General features: G+C 44.2%; 1 protein-coding gene across 1 annotated transcript in view; it reads left to right on the forward strand.

Moving 5' to 3' along the window:
* LOC124544794 (ankyrin repeat domain-containing protein 50-like) overlaps positions 1–19,151 on the forward strand; it is a 371,911-nt gene that overhangs the window by 234,600 nt on the left and 118,160 nt on the right. The window contains exons 5-6 of the mRNA XM_047123476.1: positions 773–1,104; positions 8,856–9,111. Coding sequence (XP_046979432.1) covers positions 773–1,104; positions 8,856–9,111 — 588 coding nt within the window. The remainder of the gene's footprint in view (positions 1–772; positions 1,105–8,855; positions 9,112–19,151) is intronic.

The following is a 19,151-nucleotide window of genomic DNA, read 5'->3' on the forward strand; positions in this document are numbered from 1 at the left end:
CGAACGCATGCGTTAGGAAGGCGAAATTTGGCGTTAATGGTCTACGGCAGCAGACGGCCTTTGCTAATAGCACAACATCGCCTGCAGCGCCTCTCCTGGGCACGTGACCATGTCGGTTGAACCCTAGACGATTGAAAACCGTGACCTGGTCAGATGAGTCTCGATTTCGGTTGGTAAGAGCTGATGGTAGAGTTCGAGTCTGGAGCAGGCTTCACGAAGCCATGGACCCAAGATGTCAACAAAGCACTGTGCAAGCTGCTGGTGACTCAGTATGTTGTGCTCTGTGTTTACATGGAATGTACCCGGTCCTATTGCTCCATCTGCAGCCCTTCATGGACAGCACGTTCCCACACAACGACGGAACGTCTATGGGTGACAATGCGCCATGTCGCCGGGCCACAATTGTTCGCGACTGGTTGAAGAATGTTCTGGACGGTTTGGGCGAATGATTCGGTGACCCAGATCATCCCACATGGATCCCACTGAACATATAGGGGACATAATCGAGAGGTCAGTTCGTTGCACAAAATCCTGCACCGGTATGACTTTCGCAATTAATGGCACCTGTAGAGGCAACATGGTTCAAGGTTTCTGCATGTCGAGTTGGTATACTACGTCCGGCGAAAGGATGTCACATTAGGAGGTGTCCCACGACTTCCGTCACCTCAGTGTCTACAGTCTTTCGACATAGCCTGTCCCCTTCTCGAGCCTGAGACTGCTGCTTCCCCAGAAAGGTGTTCTGATGGGCGGATGTGCGCCGGCGTGCCCGCAGGTGCGCACGGACCCCGAGATCGTGGCGGCGCTGCGGCCGGAGAGCGTTGAGCGCGACCCTGACGAGGCCCTGAAGCGCGCCGTGCTGTTCCCGCTGCTGGAGCTGGAGCCGCCGCGGCACGCGCTCTTCCTGCTCGTCGACTCCATCGACGAGGCGCAGACCTCCTCCGCCGGCGGCTCCTCGCTGGCCTCGGGCGGCGGGGGCGGCAGCAACAGCAGCAGCGCGCGCCGCGGCAGCGCGGGCGGGGGGCCGTCGCGCACCGTGGCAGAACTGCTCGCCGCCACGCACCACCTCTTCCCGCACTGGCTCGCTCTCGTCTGCACCGCTCGCAGGTCAGTCCCACGCTACTTTCACATTGCGGCTGCAACCTTGCTGGTGAGTTCTGAGAAACATGTCTCTCCTCTTCTCTATGTACATACACTACTGGCCATTAAAATTGCTGCACCACGAAGATGACGTGCTACAGACGCGAAATTTAACCGACAGGAAGAAGATACTGTAATACACAAATGATTAGCTTCTCACATCATTCACACAAGGTTGGCGCCGGTAGCGACACCTACAACGTGCTGACATGAGGAAAGTTTCCAATCGATTTTTCATACACAAACAGCAGTTGACCGACGTTGCCTGGTGAAGCGTTGTTGTGGTGCCTCGTGTAAGGAGGGGAAATGCGTACCATCACGTTTCCGACTTTGATAAAGGTCGGATCGTAGCCTATCGCGATTGCGGTTTATCGTATCGCGACGTTGCTGCTCGCGTTGGTCGAGATCCAATGACTGTTAGCAGAATATGGAATCGGTGGGTTCAGGAGGGTAATACGGAACGCCGTGCTGAATCCCAACGGCCTCGTATCACTAGCAGTCGAGATGACAGGCATCTTACCCGCATGGCTGTGACGGATCGTGCAGCCACGTCTCGATCGCAGAGTCAACAGGTGGGGACGTTTGCAAGACAACAATCATCTGCACGAACAGTTCGATGACGTTTGCAGCAGCATGGACTATCAGCTCGGAGATCGTGGCTGCGGTTACCCTTAACGCTGCATCACAGACAGGAGCGCCTGCGGTGGTGTACTCAACGACGAACCTGGGTGCACGAATGGCAAAACGTCATTTTTTCGGATGAATCTAGGTACTGTTTACAGCATCATGATGGTCGCATCCGTGTTTGGCGACATCGCGGTGAACGCGCGTTGGAAGCGTGTATTCGTCATCGCCATACTGGCGTATCACCGGGCGTGATTGTATGGGGTGCCATTGATTACACGTCGCGGTCACCTCTTGTTCGCTTTGACGGCACTTTGAACAGTGAACGTTACATTTAAGATCTGTTACGACCCGTGGGCTCTACCCTTCATTAGATCCCTTATGATTGCAATAAGTTCCTTGAAACGTTCTCTTGCCATAATACCATTGTAAACTGGCCGCCCCATTAGGTGTGACCAAAGATCGTGTACACTGACAGAATTGTCGTTATTTGCCCCCATAAGTATCAGGATTCCTATAAAAGTATACAATTCTTTCTCATTAGTCAAAGTAACATTTCGCCTAACTGCCTCTTCATTTGAATGTTTTATATAACATCCATGTTGTCAGGCGTAAGAAGTAACTTCAAGGCTTCTCCAGGTGAATGGCAAACACCAGCTGGAGTTACTCCTGCCTGCTCTCTTACTATATTAGCAACAGACCTCCGAGGAATTCTAGGCTGTGTGGTTACGTACCTTCTTCCAGACTTGGCCACAATAACATCCTGATGGTCACTGCCTGAAGCTGCGCAATCTTCATCTTCTCTAACATCCACATCCCCTTCCCGATCTGAATCATATTCCATAACACCATCCTCATATTCACTTTCACTCCCCGAGTCAGAATCTTCATCTAAAATTTCATTCAGAACTCTTTCTAAAGACGAGTCACGTATTCTTTAGTCATTTCTAAGTCTGGGTGTGAACAGTAGGGAACTGCACTAACTCACTGCAAGTTTACAAGATAAATAACAGCTGAAACACATCAACAAGCACTTCCTCTGGAAGTAAACCGATTTTTGTGAATATCAAGAATACCAACCAACAAGAAACTAACTTGCATTGTTGTAGAGATGAGAAATACGAAATCCTACAAAGGGAAAATTTTCTATAGCATGGAAGGCTAAGGGGGAGGGGGAGAGGGTTTGTTGGACCCATAATAAGTTTATTAATTTTTTCTTTCAAAGCAGGAATCTTCTATAAAATATATTGACACTAACGTTTCATAAAATAGCCAACAAACAATAACTCAAAGGGAATATGTAGTATGAAAGTTACTTCTGCAAAAGCAGGGGACATAAAAAAACTGTGGGTTCAACGACCCCCCCCCCCTTAGGCGTCCTAGGATTAAATGCATGTTACTGCGACTGTTGACTACTAAAACGCAGAACTACACTAGCACGAACTATTCTCTAATCACCTCTGAATCAGACCGATGAATAAACAGAAGAAATTGTTACAAAAGATGTTGAAACCTGCCTGCATGCTGAAGCTCACGGACAAGTTAGAACTTGTCGCGAACTGGTTAGAACTTGTGCAAGTCTGCCTGTTCGTTTTTACTACTGCACACTTACCTTTACACAAACGCATAAAACAGAGTAACCTTGAGAACACACACACGCACACACACACACACACACACACACACACACACACTTGTACATCGAACACTGGTCGGTGATGCAGCTACATATTAATCCATGTACAGGCTTTTAATATCACATGACTTTCAGCTATAACTCTAAATCCAGACGTCTTACAACATTCCTGATTGCAAAATCGGTATCAGCGCACACTACTACACAGCACTCACATTAATTTCACCCAGTAGTAATTTCATTGTTGCATAGTGTTAAAAACCACTGAAGATAATGCTTCATTAATAAAAGAAGCGAAACCCATATGGCAATAAACAAACTGCCTTTCATTTAAACATAGAACCATATTGTCATGAATACTAAACATGGCTGCCAAATACGTATGTAGTTCTAAGAGTTACATACAATATTTTTAACTAATATTTTGGGTCTTAAACTGATAATGGCATGTATTCAATTGCACATAAATAAATTTTATAAAATAAAATAACTTTTAAAAACATCGAAATTTTATATTGTGTTAAAAAATACAGCAAACTCCCAATTACAGCATGTGTGAGGAGATAATTTAGCTTGTTTGCATGGTATGGTGATTTTAGAAAAAAAAAAAATAAATAAAAAATAAAGCCTGAAGTATTCTGTTACGATTAGAGTGAATCTAAATTTCTGTCTGTGAAGGCGTAGACGACGGAGACATCCACCAGTAGTTAAACAGCGACGCTTATGAATCGCTTAGTGAAACGGATGTAGAAAACTAATTGTGCTCGTTAGAGGAGAACAGCAAAGATGAGGGTACCTAGAAGTCCATCATCTAGCATAACTAACCACTGAAATGCGCTGATATGTTGTTATAGTATGCAGGAATAAATTCATTTGCGTATACTGATGTTTAGACTCTCCGGAAAAGAATGATCTTTCGTCAGGATCAGAAAAAATTGACCAATTATTTCCCGAAGCTGAACTGAAATACAACAACATTCGGTGTATTTAAAAATAATTCTGTAAATTAGTTGTCATTTTGCGGCGTGTAACGCCTAAGTAATGCTTTTAAATTTGACATTTAGTTTGTTTTGCGAATGCACTCTGTTCCAGTTCCATTGTGACTGTGGCTCTGAAAAATAAGTCGTGCATTATGTTTACAAAATTACTTTATTTACTCACAGTGATCTCCCACTGAATCAGTACACAGGTGAAATGGTTTAAAAGGGTTTTTAAAGAGCCATTGTAGTACTTTTTCGGAACTGGGTTTAGTGCTGCAGTACAGTTTTCTTGGGTGTCCGTAACTGCGTCGTTGACGTCTTTTCATAGCCTATTTCAATTTGCGGAACAACCAAAGTCGGCTGGAGCCAAATCCGGAGAATACAGTGGGTGATCCAGCACTGTGATCCAAAAGCTCCTCACTCATAAACGATGGGGGCTCAAAAAACTTGATGTTGCCTCGCTACTCCACGCCATTTTCCGACGAGCGTCAGACACAGTGTTCCGTTCGCGGCCATAACGCCTGTTGCAGCGATGTCAGCGCTTTGATCTTCTACACGGCTGTTGAAACAAGAACAATCATAACGCTGGAACTCACCACGAGATAGCATTGCAGTTTGGATTTTCACACAAGCAGTCACAACGAACCTGGGACACTGTACAGAGGGCGCTCAAAAAGTTTTGCACAGTCGTCTCTAATTTTTTTGTTTTTTGTAGGAAAAGAATGAAATTTTTTCTGAACATATTTGGAACATTTAGCTACTTAAAAGCTATCTGAATGGCACGAAAAGTGTGAGGTCATCCACACGAGTGCTAGAAGGAGCTCGTTAAACTTTGGTTACAAGATAAATCAGTCTAATCTAAAAGTCGTAAATTGAACTAAATACCTAGGTATTACAATTACGAACAATTGAAATTGGAAGGAACATACAGAAAATGTTGTGGGGAAGGCTAACCAAAGACTGCGTTTTATTGGCAGGACACTTGGAAAATGTAACAGACGTCCTAAGGAGACTGCCTACACTACGCTTGTCCGTCCGTCCTCTTTTAGAATACTGCTACGCGGTGTGGGATCCTTTCCAGATAGGACTGACGGAGTATATCGAAAAAGTTCAAAGAAAGGCAGAACGTTTTGAATTATCGCGAAATATGGGAGAGAGTGTCACAGAAATGATACAGGATTTGGGCTGGAAATCATTAAAAGGAAGGCGTTTTTCGTTGCGACGGAAACTTCTCACGAAATTCCAATCACCAACTTTCTCCTCCGAATGCGAAAATATTTTGTTGGCACCGATCTACGTAGGGAGGAACGATCACCACGATACAACAAGGGAAATCAGAACTAGTACGGAAAGATATAGGTGTTCATTCTTTCCGCGCGCTATACGAGATTGGTATAATAGAGAATTGTGAAGGCGGTTCGATGAACCCTGTGCCAGGCACTTAAATGTGATTTGCAGAGTATCCATGTAGATGTAGATGTACTAAATGCAGCCTCCTTCAGCTGTGACGCATGTGGCCCAACGTTCTTTCCATGACGTAAATGCACTTTGGTAAAATTCTGGGGATTGACTTCTACACCATCGCTTGACACAGGAAATAAAGTCTTTCCCACTGTCAAATGTTTTACCGCGCAGGTGGGCCTTCAGACAACCAAAGAGCTAAAAATCAGACAGAGACAACTCCGGACTGTAGGGAGGATGAGGAACAATTTTCGAACCCATTTTCCTAATTTTCTTCTGCGTCATAAGGGCTGTATGTGGTTTGGCGTTGTGATGGCGTAGTCTGATGAGCAGCTGGCCCTGAAGCTGTGGGTCTTGATGGCACGTCGCAGCTTGTCCAATAACAAACAGTCACGGTCCCGGTTAATTGTGGAGCCAGGTTCCAAAAATTCGATGAATATGACACCACACGGATCCCAGAAGAAGGAGACCATCATCTTTCGGCCTACTGTTCGTGAAAGTCTTAGTTTCTTCTTCCGAGGTGTACCTGGATGACGCCACTCCATGCTCTGGCTTTGCTCTCAGGTTCGGACAAAAACAACCATGTTTCATCCTGGGTAACGACGCCGTCAAAACACTGTTTCCACTCTTCAGTAAAGGTCTTCATGAGACTCTCGCTCACATTCTTCCTCATCGTTTTCATTTCTCTTGTCAATAATCGAGGCACCCAACTTGCACAGATTGTTCTGTACCCTGGTGACTCTACCAGTGATACCACACTACCCAATGACAAACGAGTCATTTCAGCAAGCTGTCGTGTCGCCAAACATCTGTCATTTTTAATGATTTGATCAATGGTGTCCTTACTAACGTCACTCACTGTCGTGGATGGCCTACCGCATTGCGGATTGTCCAATAGACAGAAATCACCATCTTCAAACCTCTACAACCACCGCTGGATACTGCTGCGGTCCACTGTGTCCTCCCATAAACAGGGGGCAACTTCCTGTGAATCGATGTGGCAGAGTCATCGCTGGTCTTGAAGAGGAACTCCATTACCGACCGTTGTCGCAACTGACATCTACTTCATGGTACATTATGGTTCACCTGTAAATAAAAGAAAATACTTTTATATACCAACATATAGGTAAATTTTCCAAGTGTCTTCACAAAAAATTTCATTCTCCTTCTGCAAACAATAAAAAAAATAGAAACGACTGTGCAAAACTTTTTGAACGCCCTTTGTATCTTGTACGAGGGTGAGTCAAATGAAAACTTTAAATTTGTAATAACAAATCGAAATTTCGCGCCGTTACCCTGTAAGTTGGTAAGCGTGCTACAAATAGCGTGCAGAATGGCCTGTAGGTGGTAGCATAGTGTAGATGCACACATACCGTTGCAGTATCAGTATAAAGATGGCCGCCCCACTTGCGACTTGCACCAGGGAAGAACAGCGTTCTGTTATTCGGTTTTTGCGTAATGATAGCGTGAAACCTATTGAAATTCATCGACGAATGAAGGTTCAGTACGGTGATGCGTGTTTGTCACAGCAGCAAGTCCACGAAAGGAGTAGGAAGTTCGCAAATGGTGTGACTTCAGTGGAAGATGCTCCTCGTCCAGGTCAGACACAACGAGTTGTGACTGCACAGAACATTGCAGCAGTTGAAGCCATGGTGAAGGAAAACCGCCGAGTGACACTAAATGACATTGCAGCATGTTTACAGATTAGTCATGGGTCAGCACACCACATTGTGCATGATGTGGTCCAGTTTCACAAAGAGTCTGCAAGATGGGTGCCACGGCAGCTGACTCCTGAAATGAGAGAACGACGTGTTGATGCTAGTGAAGAACTTCTTCGGCGCCTTGCACGAGAAGGTGATGGCTTCCTTGCAAAAATCGTTACTGGGGACGAAACCTGGGTTCACTTCCACCAACCGGAAACGAAGAGAGAGAGCAAGGAATAGCGCCATTCCTCATCACCAAAGCCAAACAAGTTTCGAACAGAACCATCAGCAGGGAAAGTTGTGCTGACACTCTTTTGGGACGAAAAAGGCGTTATTTTGGAGCATTACATGCCTAGAGGGACGACTGTCACCAGTACGTCATACACAGCTCTCCTAAAGAATCATCTGCGGCCTGCAATCAAATCAAAGCGACGTGGATTGCTGTCAGCAGGTGTCCTTTTGCAACATGACAATGCAAGTCCCCACACTGCCCGTACAACAGTCGCAACAATCACAGACCAGCATTTTGAGTGTATTCCTCATCCACCATACTCATCAGACCTTGCCCCAAGAGATTTCCATATATTTGGACAACTCAAAGACGCAATGGAAGGAAAGAAGTTCCGTTCTGATGAAGAGGTACGCCACCCGGTGCATGAGTGGTTGCGCGGACTACCAAAAGAATTTTTTTCTAAAGGAATTTATGCACTTTGTAAGCGATGGAGGACTTGTATTGAGCGTGGGGGAGATTATGTTGATAAGTGATACAGCTTCGTACCACTTATGCACAATAAATAGAACTTAAAAAAATATTTAAGGTTTTCATTTGACTCACCCTCGTAAATAGCATTTTCTGATAAAAACTTGTGTTTTTGGATTATCCATGTTCTTTGGTTATTCACGAAGTGTCAGTTACACATTGAGCTGGTTAATTATCGCCGGCCGGGGTGGCCGAGCGGTTCTAGGCGCTACAGTCTGGAACCGCGCGATCGCTACGGTCGCAGGTTCGAATCCTGCCTCGGGCATGGATGTTTGTGATGTCCTTAGGTTAGTTAGTTTTAAGTAGTTCTAAGTTCTAGGGGACTGAACCATTTTGGTTAATTATCTAGATATAACAGAACAACGTACACAACTGTTATTTGCACAGAAAATAAAACTGAACATACAAAAATAAAGAAATGACCGATACCAAGAGACTGATACCCAGTGAAACTGTAACCGATATCGTTCAAAACAGTTTAGACCGACCTCGCATGAGGAATGTGAGGCTGTCGGGAGAGTGAAGGATTAAAGGAGGGTTTGTTGTGGTGGCAGGCACAGCCGCGCGGTGGCGCGCCTGTTCGCGGGCTTCCGGCGCATCGCCCTGGACGACCTGCGCAAGTCGCAGGTGGTGCGCGACGTCCAGCAGTACATCCTGGCGCGGCTCGACCAGGAGGACGCGCTGCGGCAGCACATCAGCCGCGACACCGCCGAGATGCTCAACCAGCTGCACATCAAGAGCAACGGCTGCTTCCTCTACCTCGAGAAGGTGCTCGACGGCGTCGCTGAGAACTTCATCGTGCTCAGGGAGGTGAGTCTCTGGCTGCGCTGCTCTACGCTATTCTACTCTGCTCTGACCTACTTGTCTAGGCCTCCTGCCGCCATTGTCAAGATGTCTTGGCATGAGGATAGCTCATAACAAGAACGGTTCATAGTACAAAGCTCGGAGGCGGAGCCGCGCTAAAAGATACAGGGTTTCTCAAAAGCAGATAATTTGTTTCGTTACGACTGAAATGTTCATAGCTATTTACAGCCTATAGTCTGGAATTCATTTGGCCCGCCGGGCTAGCCGAGAGCACTAACGCGCTGCTTCCTGGACTCGGGTAGGCGCGCCGGCCCCGGATCGAATCCGCCCGGCGGATTACCGACGACAACGGGTGTGCCGGCCAGCCTGGATGTGGTTTTTAGGTGGTTTTCCACATCCTACTAGGTGAATACTGGGCCTATCCCCACGTCCCGCCTCAGTTACACGACTCGCAGACATTATAAACACATTCACACTATTTCACGATTTACACTAGACGCAGACAGGTGGGTTAGACTACTTCCGTCCTGGGGGGGGGGGGGGGTTATGGGGTGGTGGTAGGAAGGGCATACGGCCACCCCTTAAAATTAACCAAGCCAATTCCGTACTTAACCATGCCGACCCTGCGGGACAAAGGCGGTAGCAAAAGAAAGTCTGGAATTCATTTGTGAAAGACCAGGGCCAGGTATGTCCACTTTTCACGTTTTGACAGAAAGGAATCTGTAGCACAGCTGATCGGCAACTGGCGGCCACGACCCAGATCCTGCCAGCCATTTGTTTCAAACCGGTCCGCAGAGGAAATTTAGTGCAAGAGAGAGTGAAATTATCCAGTTGCACTTCGCCTGGGATACATTTTCGGAAATTTCCGCCAACGCTCGGCTCGCTACATGAGTAATGCTTTCTTATTGGCCGTACAGCCTGTAAAGGTTTCAATAAGTTCTGCTGTCATTGGTTTGAGCAGTTCCGGCCATTTCGTACGGTGCTAACAACATAAGATTCGTGCCTATCGTCTGTAATGGAACATTTAGGGATGGGACTTCGAATGATGAATATCGATATTCGCTAGAATCGGATATCACCGCTAAAAAAACCGATAACGGTGATTAATCGAACAATAACTTAATAATATCACGTGTTGTTTAAAACTGTGAGGAGTCGGTTTTCTGGATTGATAAAAAAATTAAGGAAAAACCAAATTTAATAATACATTATTTTAGATATCATCAGAAAAGTCTTACGAAAAAAAGTTATACTACAGCATATGAAATAATAGACACAAAAAGACTCAAAATACGGATAATATGAATGAAATTTACGGTCTACGAAATTTAAAAAAGTAATTTGTTGGCATGTTCTGCTTTTTATCTACTTCTCTGACCAGAAATTTCTTCACCAGCTTTTTATAATAGTCTTCCTGCTGCAACTGAAGTTCCCTCAGCTGATGAATATTGCGTAGCTATGAAATACAGACTGGAACTCGACTGAGATATTTCTATCCAGGTTGTGCAAGGATTATTGATTCTATAAATATACTAATAATTCTGGAGAAATGTCTTCAATGTCTAGAGTTTCTCTTTTTACCTTCCACGTTTCGAGAATTACATTTCAAACTGTTCTACCACAGTTACTTTCAAATGATAGAAGGCTACCAAACTACACAACTGACAAGTCAAAATTTCTCTAAGACCTTTAAAGGAAAAACTATAGCTACCGTTCTTGTTCTGTAATTATTTCAGTATTAAAAAATGAAGTAAAAGTTAAATTTTCTCTGTTACGAGTAGATGACCGAAATATTGTTTTCTGATTATATCGCCACAAAATATTGATGTTACCGGTATAACGACTGGATTAGTATCGATTAAAAATATCGCGTAACTGATTCAGATATATCGATGTATTGTTGTCAGGAATCCCAAGCATAGAACAAATGTCACAAGGAAGGAAAGACCGAACGAGATGGCGCGATGGTTAGCACACTGAACTCGCATTCGCGTGCACGACGGTTGAAACCGGTGTTCGGCCATCCAGATTTAGGTTCCTTTAAAAGGGCACGGCCGGCTTCGTTCCCCATTCTTCTCTAATCCGATGGGACCGATGACTTCGCTGTTTGGTCCCCAACCAACCAACCAACCAACCAACGGAAAGGAGGGAGGCCGCACTGTTTGAATGTCATTGTCAGTACGTCATTATACGAGGGTAATCCCAAAAATAAGGTCTCTGCATGTTACCGCCAAGTGCGAATTGCGCGGTCATTCGGTTTTTGAACGCAAAGGGCACTGCGCCAATTGAAATCCATCGCCAATTGAAGGAAATGTATGTTGAGTCGTGCATGGATGTCAAAAATGCTCGAAGTGGTGTAGAGTGTCTGCAGCTGGTCGGACCGAAATTCGCCACGAACAACGGAGCGGGAGACGGTCAATTTCTGAGGAGACAGTGTTGAATGTTGAGCAAAGCATGCGTGAAGATCGGCGGACCACCCTGGATGATCTCTGCATGTTGGTTCCTGAGGTTTCCCGAAGCACCGCTCACAGAATTTTAACGGAAACATTGAACTACCGGAAGGTGTGCGTAAGATGGGTGCCACGCATGTTGACTGAGGACCACATTCGGCAACAACTTGATGGGTTGGGTTGTTTGGGGTAGGAGACCAGACAGTTAGGTCATCGGTCTCATCGGATTAGGGAAGGACGGGGAAGCAAGTCGGCCGTGCTCGTTCAAAGGAACCGTCCCGGCGTTTGCCTGAAGCGGTTCACGGAAAACCTAAATCAGAATGGTCGGACGCAGGATTGAACCGTCGTCCTCCCGAATGCGAGTCCAGTGTGCTAGCCACTGCGCCACCTCGCTCGGTACGAGTTGATGCTTCCCGCGTATATCTTCAACGCCTTGCAGCCGAACAGGACAACTTTCTGGACCCAATAGTCACAGGTGACGAAACCTTGCGATTAAGCTCTGACGACGAGGTGAAAGAAGAGGTTCATAACTTTCTGAACAGGATGGCGGCGAGCTGATGTGACATGGGCATACAATAACTGCCACAGCGTCTACAAAAATGTATCGACAGAATTGGTGATTACGTCGAAAAATAGCTAAATGTTCAAGCTGTAAACTGATGTAAACCATTGTAGAAATAAACAGGTCTATGTACTTATAAAAAAATAGGATTACCCTCGTAATACCATTCTGATGGCGAGTGTTGTCGTATTGTCAGTACGAGAAATATTGATAGCCAAAGGCCCTGCTGCAGTGATAACATCGGTTCTCGTCAGATCACTGAAATTAAACGCAGTTGGGCTTGGCTAGTACTTGGATGGGTGAGCGTCCGACTCTGCCGAACGCTGTTTGGAAGAGGGCTGCAGTCAGCCTTTGTCAGGCCAGTTGATGATCTCCTTGATTGGGAAGTAGCGGCACTAGCCACGAACACTGACAACGGCTGAAGGAGTGGAATGCTGACAACATGCCCCTCCATATCTGCTTGCCGTGACGCCTATCGGCAGAGGATGACCCGGCGGAAGTTTAGTTAGAAATATTGAAGAACAGTATTGATTCCGACGAAAATATTCTCCGTATGACCATTACGTATTGAGCGTGAGAGGGCGAGTATTTTCAGTTTGACAACTCGTTGTGTTGTTCGCCCGTTTCCAGTTTGGCTTCTGTATAGTACAGGGTGCTTCAAAAAGAATGACATGATTTCAAAACTCATATTTATCGAAAAAAATATACTACCAACATGGAATGAACTAAAAAATACTCGCAAAATCTTAAAAGTTTTTGCTATGTTATTACACATCCTTTAAATGTCCATCAGCAGCACAAACAACATCTAGACGTCACGAGGTAACGGAGAGATGAACACACTTTCCTTCACATACCCCATAAGAAGAAATCGCTTGGGGTAATGTCTGGCGATCTTGGAGGCCACGTATGCAGGACTCAGGGAGGTGGGGGGGGGGGGGGGCACTCAGGCGAAAACGCTTGCTATTGGGTGGAGCGCCGTGACGTCACGACGAGGACCCTAGCGCAACGCAGCTGTATGCTTACACGGCAAATGCGCTGTACCACAGACTCAGTGCCATGATACTCGTTCATTTTACTTTCGGTTTCGTTCGATACGCATCTGTACAAGTCAAAACATGGGGCATGACAGGTTTTGTACACATTAAAAGTAAATAAATGATAATTTTGATGAAGAAGCAAATGTTAAAATAGTCTGTTTCTACTGTCGTTTACCAGACGACGATGCAATCCATAACTGCTTCCTCTTTACGGCACATTTCTTCATTGCTTCCAACTTTGCTTCTTGATTGAGATGTCTAATCCTTATAAATGTTCTCGTTTTTACGTAAAGAGTAATAACTGCTTCATGAACCTCAGGAAACTTTTGTTTTAAAACAGAGCACAGAACTTAACGACATTTTTTGTTTACACACTCCATTTCCGTGAAAAGCAGCAAATTCTTCTTCAAACTGCAACATTCTGTTTTCCCATGCTGACGTTGGAGTGTAAAGACCACCACGAGATATAATTGATATCCAGTCTGCAGCATTATCTCCTTCATTTCTTGCTCCTGGAAAGCCTAGTGATTTATCAATGTTGTGGCATTTAAATGCAATATAGCCTGCAATGCATTTTACCGCATCTGGAAGAACATCTGAAATTACACAGTCATCCCCCATTGTTACGACATCTGTCAGTAAATTTTCTTCCACATTCACAGTTTCTGGGATTTCTCGTAGCTGCGCTTCGTCAGCAACATTTACAGAGCTCACTGGTAATGAAACTTAGGGATGCAGAATCCGGTCCGACGTCACACTGGGAAGACTGTGTTTAATTCTTTAGTAACTGGCGTGTTCCCAGAGAAAGAAATATCACTTGCATTATCCGTCAGATAAGGAAACGTATACTGTTCCATACTTCAAAAGGTGTAGGATTGTTATGAAATATACCTAATCCTCGTACCCTAGAAAAAAAGTTTTCCAGGCAATCTTGATTCAGTCTACAAGTTAATATATAGCTAACTTCCATACTTTTCAGACTTTCGAAAAGACCAAACAGAGATTTTATTGAAGTTATGAAACCTTTTTGGAAAGGCAACATTCTTTCTTTGTCACCAACGTGCATTACTGAACAGATATCTAAGAATCTCTTCAAAGTATTTTCTTGAATTGTGAGATTCATTCCAAACCCAATACGCAGGGGTGAGCGTTCATCTTTTGGAACTCTAGAGTTCAGGACATCAAAGACGTCGTTAACGAGTTCAATAAAATTACTTTTAACGTCTTAATGAAGAACATACTTCAAAGGCTGAGCTGTTCGTCGTGAAAATAGGCGCGCTGCCATCCGTACATTCTGCCTTGCTCGTCCAGTTACGTTTAAGTGCGCTTCAGTAATGTGGTGTTTTATCGTTAAGTCACTCTTTCAATGCTTTAAAAGTTCCTGTATAGCTGCCTTGGATATTTTGGATCCATCAGGTAGCGTAATGCCTGTATCCAAAAAATGGTTCCGTAATAACTTTAACAGGTATGGTACATCGAAGAAAACCCATACATTCCTGGTGTCGTCTGCTGGATTTACGAAATAAGTTCTCCCTGTATCGACAGACAGTTCCTTCCAGACTTTTATATTTTTTCCGCCCATATCACACGTCACAGCAACAACACTCATTCCTGATTCCTCAACTGCCTTAATGATGCTCTGAAGCAAATTACTAGTCATCACAGTGTCGAAATCATAGTAAACTGGTTGTTTCAACTGCTTACACAACCCACGTATCATGCAAACTTGTACATTGGAATGTGGTCCGACTACTACGTCTTCAGACGAATCGTAACATATGCGGCCATCAATATTCATTTCGTCAAAAGCCAGAACTGCTAGTCTCCCTTGAGTAGTAAAAGTGTGTGACTTGGCTTTCAATAAACACGGGATATCTTCAAGAATATCGGGGCTGCATTTAAATTCATTTCTGAAAGGCTGCCCTGCACGGCAAAGGAATTTTTCGCTTTCGCAAATAAGTCTATGCTTTAGGTGAAAATGGTTAAAATGGCTCTGAGCACGATGGGACTTAACATCTGAGGTCATCAGTCCCCTAGAACTTAGAACTAATTAAACCTAACTAACCTAAGGGCATCACACACATCCATGCCCGAGGCAGGATTCGAACCTGCGACCGTAGCGGTCGCGCGGTTCCAGACTGAAGCGCCTAAAACCGCTCGGATACACCGGCCGGCGCTTTAAGTGACAGAGCTCTTAAAGTCAATGCATGGGAAATGTCCTCTAAATTATACTTACCCTTTTATTTTCGTTTAATAGGCATCTTATTTGCGCCGGTGTAAAACACTTTGACAACACACTATTTTGTGCAATTTGACTTTTTCTTTCGCGTCAGATGACTTTTCAGCCCGCTTCAACGAAAGAACACGTCGGAGATCGTTCGTTTTACTTCGTAAAACATTTTTTTTGGTGCCGCTTCTTTCTGTGCATTCAGTTTTTTTAAAAAGTTCAAGCTCGGCCCTCAGTTCCTTAATTTCCAAATCCTTATTCACTACTTCAGTGAGTTCATGAACGCAATCTGTACATGTGGTTCGGTCGACTTTCTTTTTCTTCAGTGACAGTTTTTAAAGTCGCCGAAGCTCGCTTTTGGAAACTTCTTGCTCCACAGCGTTGTGCACGACTTCCGGATCCCTAAAGAATGAATTTAATTTTATTCTTCCTAAAATTATTTACCGAGTAGGCCTACTATTCCTAAAATTTTTTACTAAGTACTGTACAACTGCATTAATTTCTCACTAAAAATCAGATAAATTGACAAAAGCGATTAAATATCAGTGGCATAAGCGGCTACAATAGCTTAATTTGATAAAATGTGAAAATAAAATTGTAAAACGAAATACAGGTATAAGAACCCATGACCTCCAACATAAGAGACAGAAACCGTACCACTACGCTACGAAATCAACTGGTCAGTGTCGGCTATTCTTACACAACTAAATCTAAACAAATTACGCGAAATATGCTGATTTTGTCATTTGAACTATATACTAGCTTTGAAATAGTTAACATATCGAGAATACGTAAAACTGACGGCCATTTCTACGACAGATGAAGCTATTATATCCAGGAGGAAAAGGAAATACACCTGAGCAACATTATTTATTGCCTGTACAATATAGCGGGTCATTCACTCCCGTAAAGCAATACATTAATGCGTCAAAAAGCGTTGCATTTATGTGAATTCGTTTGTATTACGGTAATTTTTCAGTTTCAATTATTTAAAGTGTTATGTATGTGCAGACGTCTTACCCTTTCGTTTGCAACACCACTTTCCGCAATTTCTTCCCCATGTCAGTTCGGAATATTTATGTAGGGGATTGCCGCGCGAGATTAGCCGAGCGGTCTCAGGTGCTGCAATCGTGGATTGTGCAGCTTAGGGACTGGATGACCTTAGCAGTTAAGTCCCATAAGATTTCACACAAATTTCAATTTTCATTTTTTATGTAGGGGACTGCTGTTGGTAATAACTTCTTTCTTAAAGGTAACCCTAGACGCTCATTTCTTAGATCCCGTTCATAATCTTCAAGCCGAAAATGAGCTGATCACACACGTGCAGTTTTCACATTCACTTTGTCCTTGCGTTTGCATCGAACTATCCACTCACGTTGCAAGTGCTCATCCTTGGGAAAAACGTGATAAATAACGTCCGTCGTCGTTCGAGGAGTATTAATGCAATGTGCCACGGCACAGTTACGGTGACCATTGCTCATGACTGTCTCAAAAATATTACTTTTATTGGATGTACACTACCACTTCCGTGTTCCACTGAATGCGCAGCACTGCATCGTCCTCTCCGTGGCGTCAAGGCGCGCAAGGGCGTCTGGGAGTTCTATATACCTTGTGCAGCACTGTGTCTCGGAGTGCCGTGCGCCCTATCCAGCGTTGAGCTTTTTTTTTATTAAAAAAAACACCCATTGTTACTCCAAATGGCTTGTCGACTGGCATTTCTTATCTCATTGCCATATTTTGTTTTCCTGTTCTTTCTCATATAAACATTAATAAATAATTATTCATCATTATAGGCGTTTTGGAACGCAACTGTTGAAACTGAAAGTAATTCGTTATAAAATTAGATGCAGCCAGTTGCCTAAAGGGGCGTTTATTTTTCCTTGATCCCATTTCAAGATGCCTGGCTTCCCATCTGAACAGTTGTTTACACTTACTTACATGTTATGAACATTATTTCTTTACTAACTGCGTTGCAAAATTTTGCTGCCGAAGTTTTTAAGATACGTAGTTATTGTCAAACAGCGTATGTAAACAATGCTCACGATGCATAAATAAATGTAAACATCTGAAGATGGGGTTGTTATGAATTGAATGCACTCTCAAAAACGCGTGTACTGAGGCATAATTTCTTGCCGTGGCGTGTCGGCAAAGGGGTGTCTTGCACATCGGTCCGTTACCACAGAAACATTGTCACTGACGCCATAGTTCTGACAGTATACGCTAGGTGCTCTGCTGTTGTGTCACGTGACCAGGTGGCCCGTAAGCTTCAGTGTGGATCAGGCTCGTGGGTCACGTAAGGTTGCCAATGTCTGCTATAGAAAATCATGCGATCCTCGAAATTCCGGAGAAAACCCTAAATAAATAATCTCAGGATTCGAGAGATCCGGCTATTGTGGTGGCCAGCTGATGTTTCCATAACAAGGCACAACTCGACCAGGAAACATTTATCGATGAAGTGCTGTGGTCTGACATGCCATATGGCAGGTTACGCCATCTTGCTGAAAACAGTCTTTTTTTCACAGCCATTAATGGCCTTGGAAAAGTGTTTAACGTGTCAAGGTAATGTCCAACATTCATAGTAATAATCATTTTTGTGCATTTTCGAAAAAGAAGAATGTACAGAACGTACAATGCAACACGATCTCTCACAACACGTTAGTTGTGGAGAGATCTTGTGCGGTTTTGCGGGGAAGTTACGGCTGTTCTGTGCCCCAAATGCGACCGTTTTATTTATTGACAAGGCTGCTGAAGTGGCAATGAGCTTAATCGCTTATCACAAGTTTCATGTGGAAACTGTGTTCTTCTGGCAGTAAAAGAAATTCATTTGCTAATTTCAATATTTTTGCAGGCAATATCCTTTTGGAAATTTAAATTTTGTAGGGGAATGTGTAGTAGTAAGCTGTTAAAATTCTTCATAATGAAGATTTTGGCATGCCAACTTCTTGAGACCAACGGTGAACTGACTTTGAGAGACTGCTTGCCATTGATGCGCGGGCGTTGCCAATATTCCCTGCGTCCCGCGGGGATTTTGGACAGCCACCACTGACTGTCTGCAACATTGCCAGTTACACTAGACTGACAGACATCTCTTCTTTATGACATGTTTTATGCTGCAGTACGGAATTTTCTGTCGTATGCCCGCTGGGCTCGCTCAACACTTCGTTGTCCCTGCACGAAGTACAATTCAATTGTAGAAAAATGTTCTTTATTACTCCGAGTATTCGTGCTTAATCTCCAAAGTCATAGCAACAATCTGCAGCAAACAAACAAAAAGTTTATAGTTAATATATGAAACGTTTTATTTGCATTTCAAATAGATGCACAAGTTTTATGGCATCCTGTATACTGCGAAGGGCTTTCCGTTTGATTTATTTACACGTGCGAACACAGTTGACACTGAGCGCGGTGGCTGACGGGAGCGACTATACATGGGAAATGCCTTACGGTCGCTCCCATCAGCCACGGCGCCGGTGTCAAGTTTGTTTGCGCGTGTACATTTTCCTGTCATTTATTCGGTTGACTGGTCATTACAGTTGCAAGTATGTAGTACTTTTGTCTAAATGCAGGTGGCAGCACAATCACGAAACTGTAATCCCTCCACAGTATACCGCTATTTTCCAACTCCTGTCATTACACCATCGGACGACATGAAGTGTGATAATCAAGGACAACGCTGGACGACGTGTCTTATGTGGAAGGAGCGCGTAAGCGCTGCGTATGCACACAGTCGAGTGGTTACAGTGTGTGGAGAGCGTGCACCGCCATGA

Source organism: Schistocerca americana, chromosome 8, assembly GCF_021461395.2.
Source record: "Schistocerca americana isolate TAMUIC-IGC-003095 chromosome 8, iqSchAmer2.1, whole genome shotgun sequence".
NCBI lineage: Eukaryota > Metazoa > Arthropoda > Insecta > Orthoptera > Acrididae > Schistocerca > Schistocerca americana.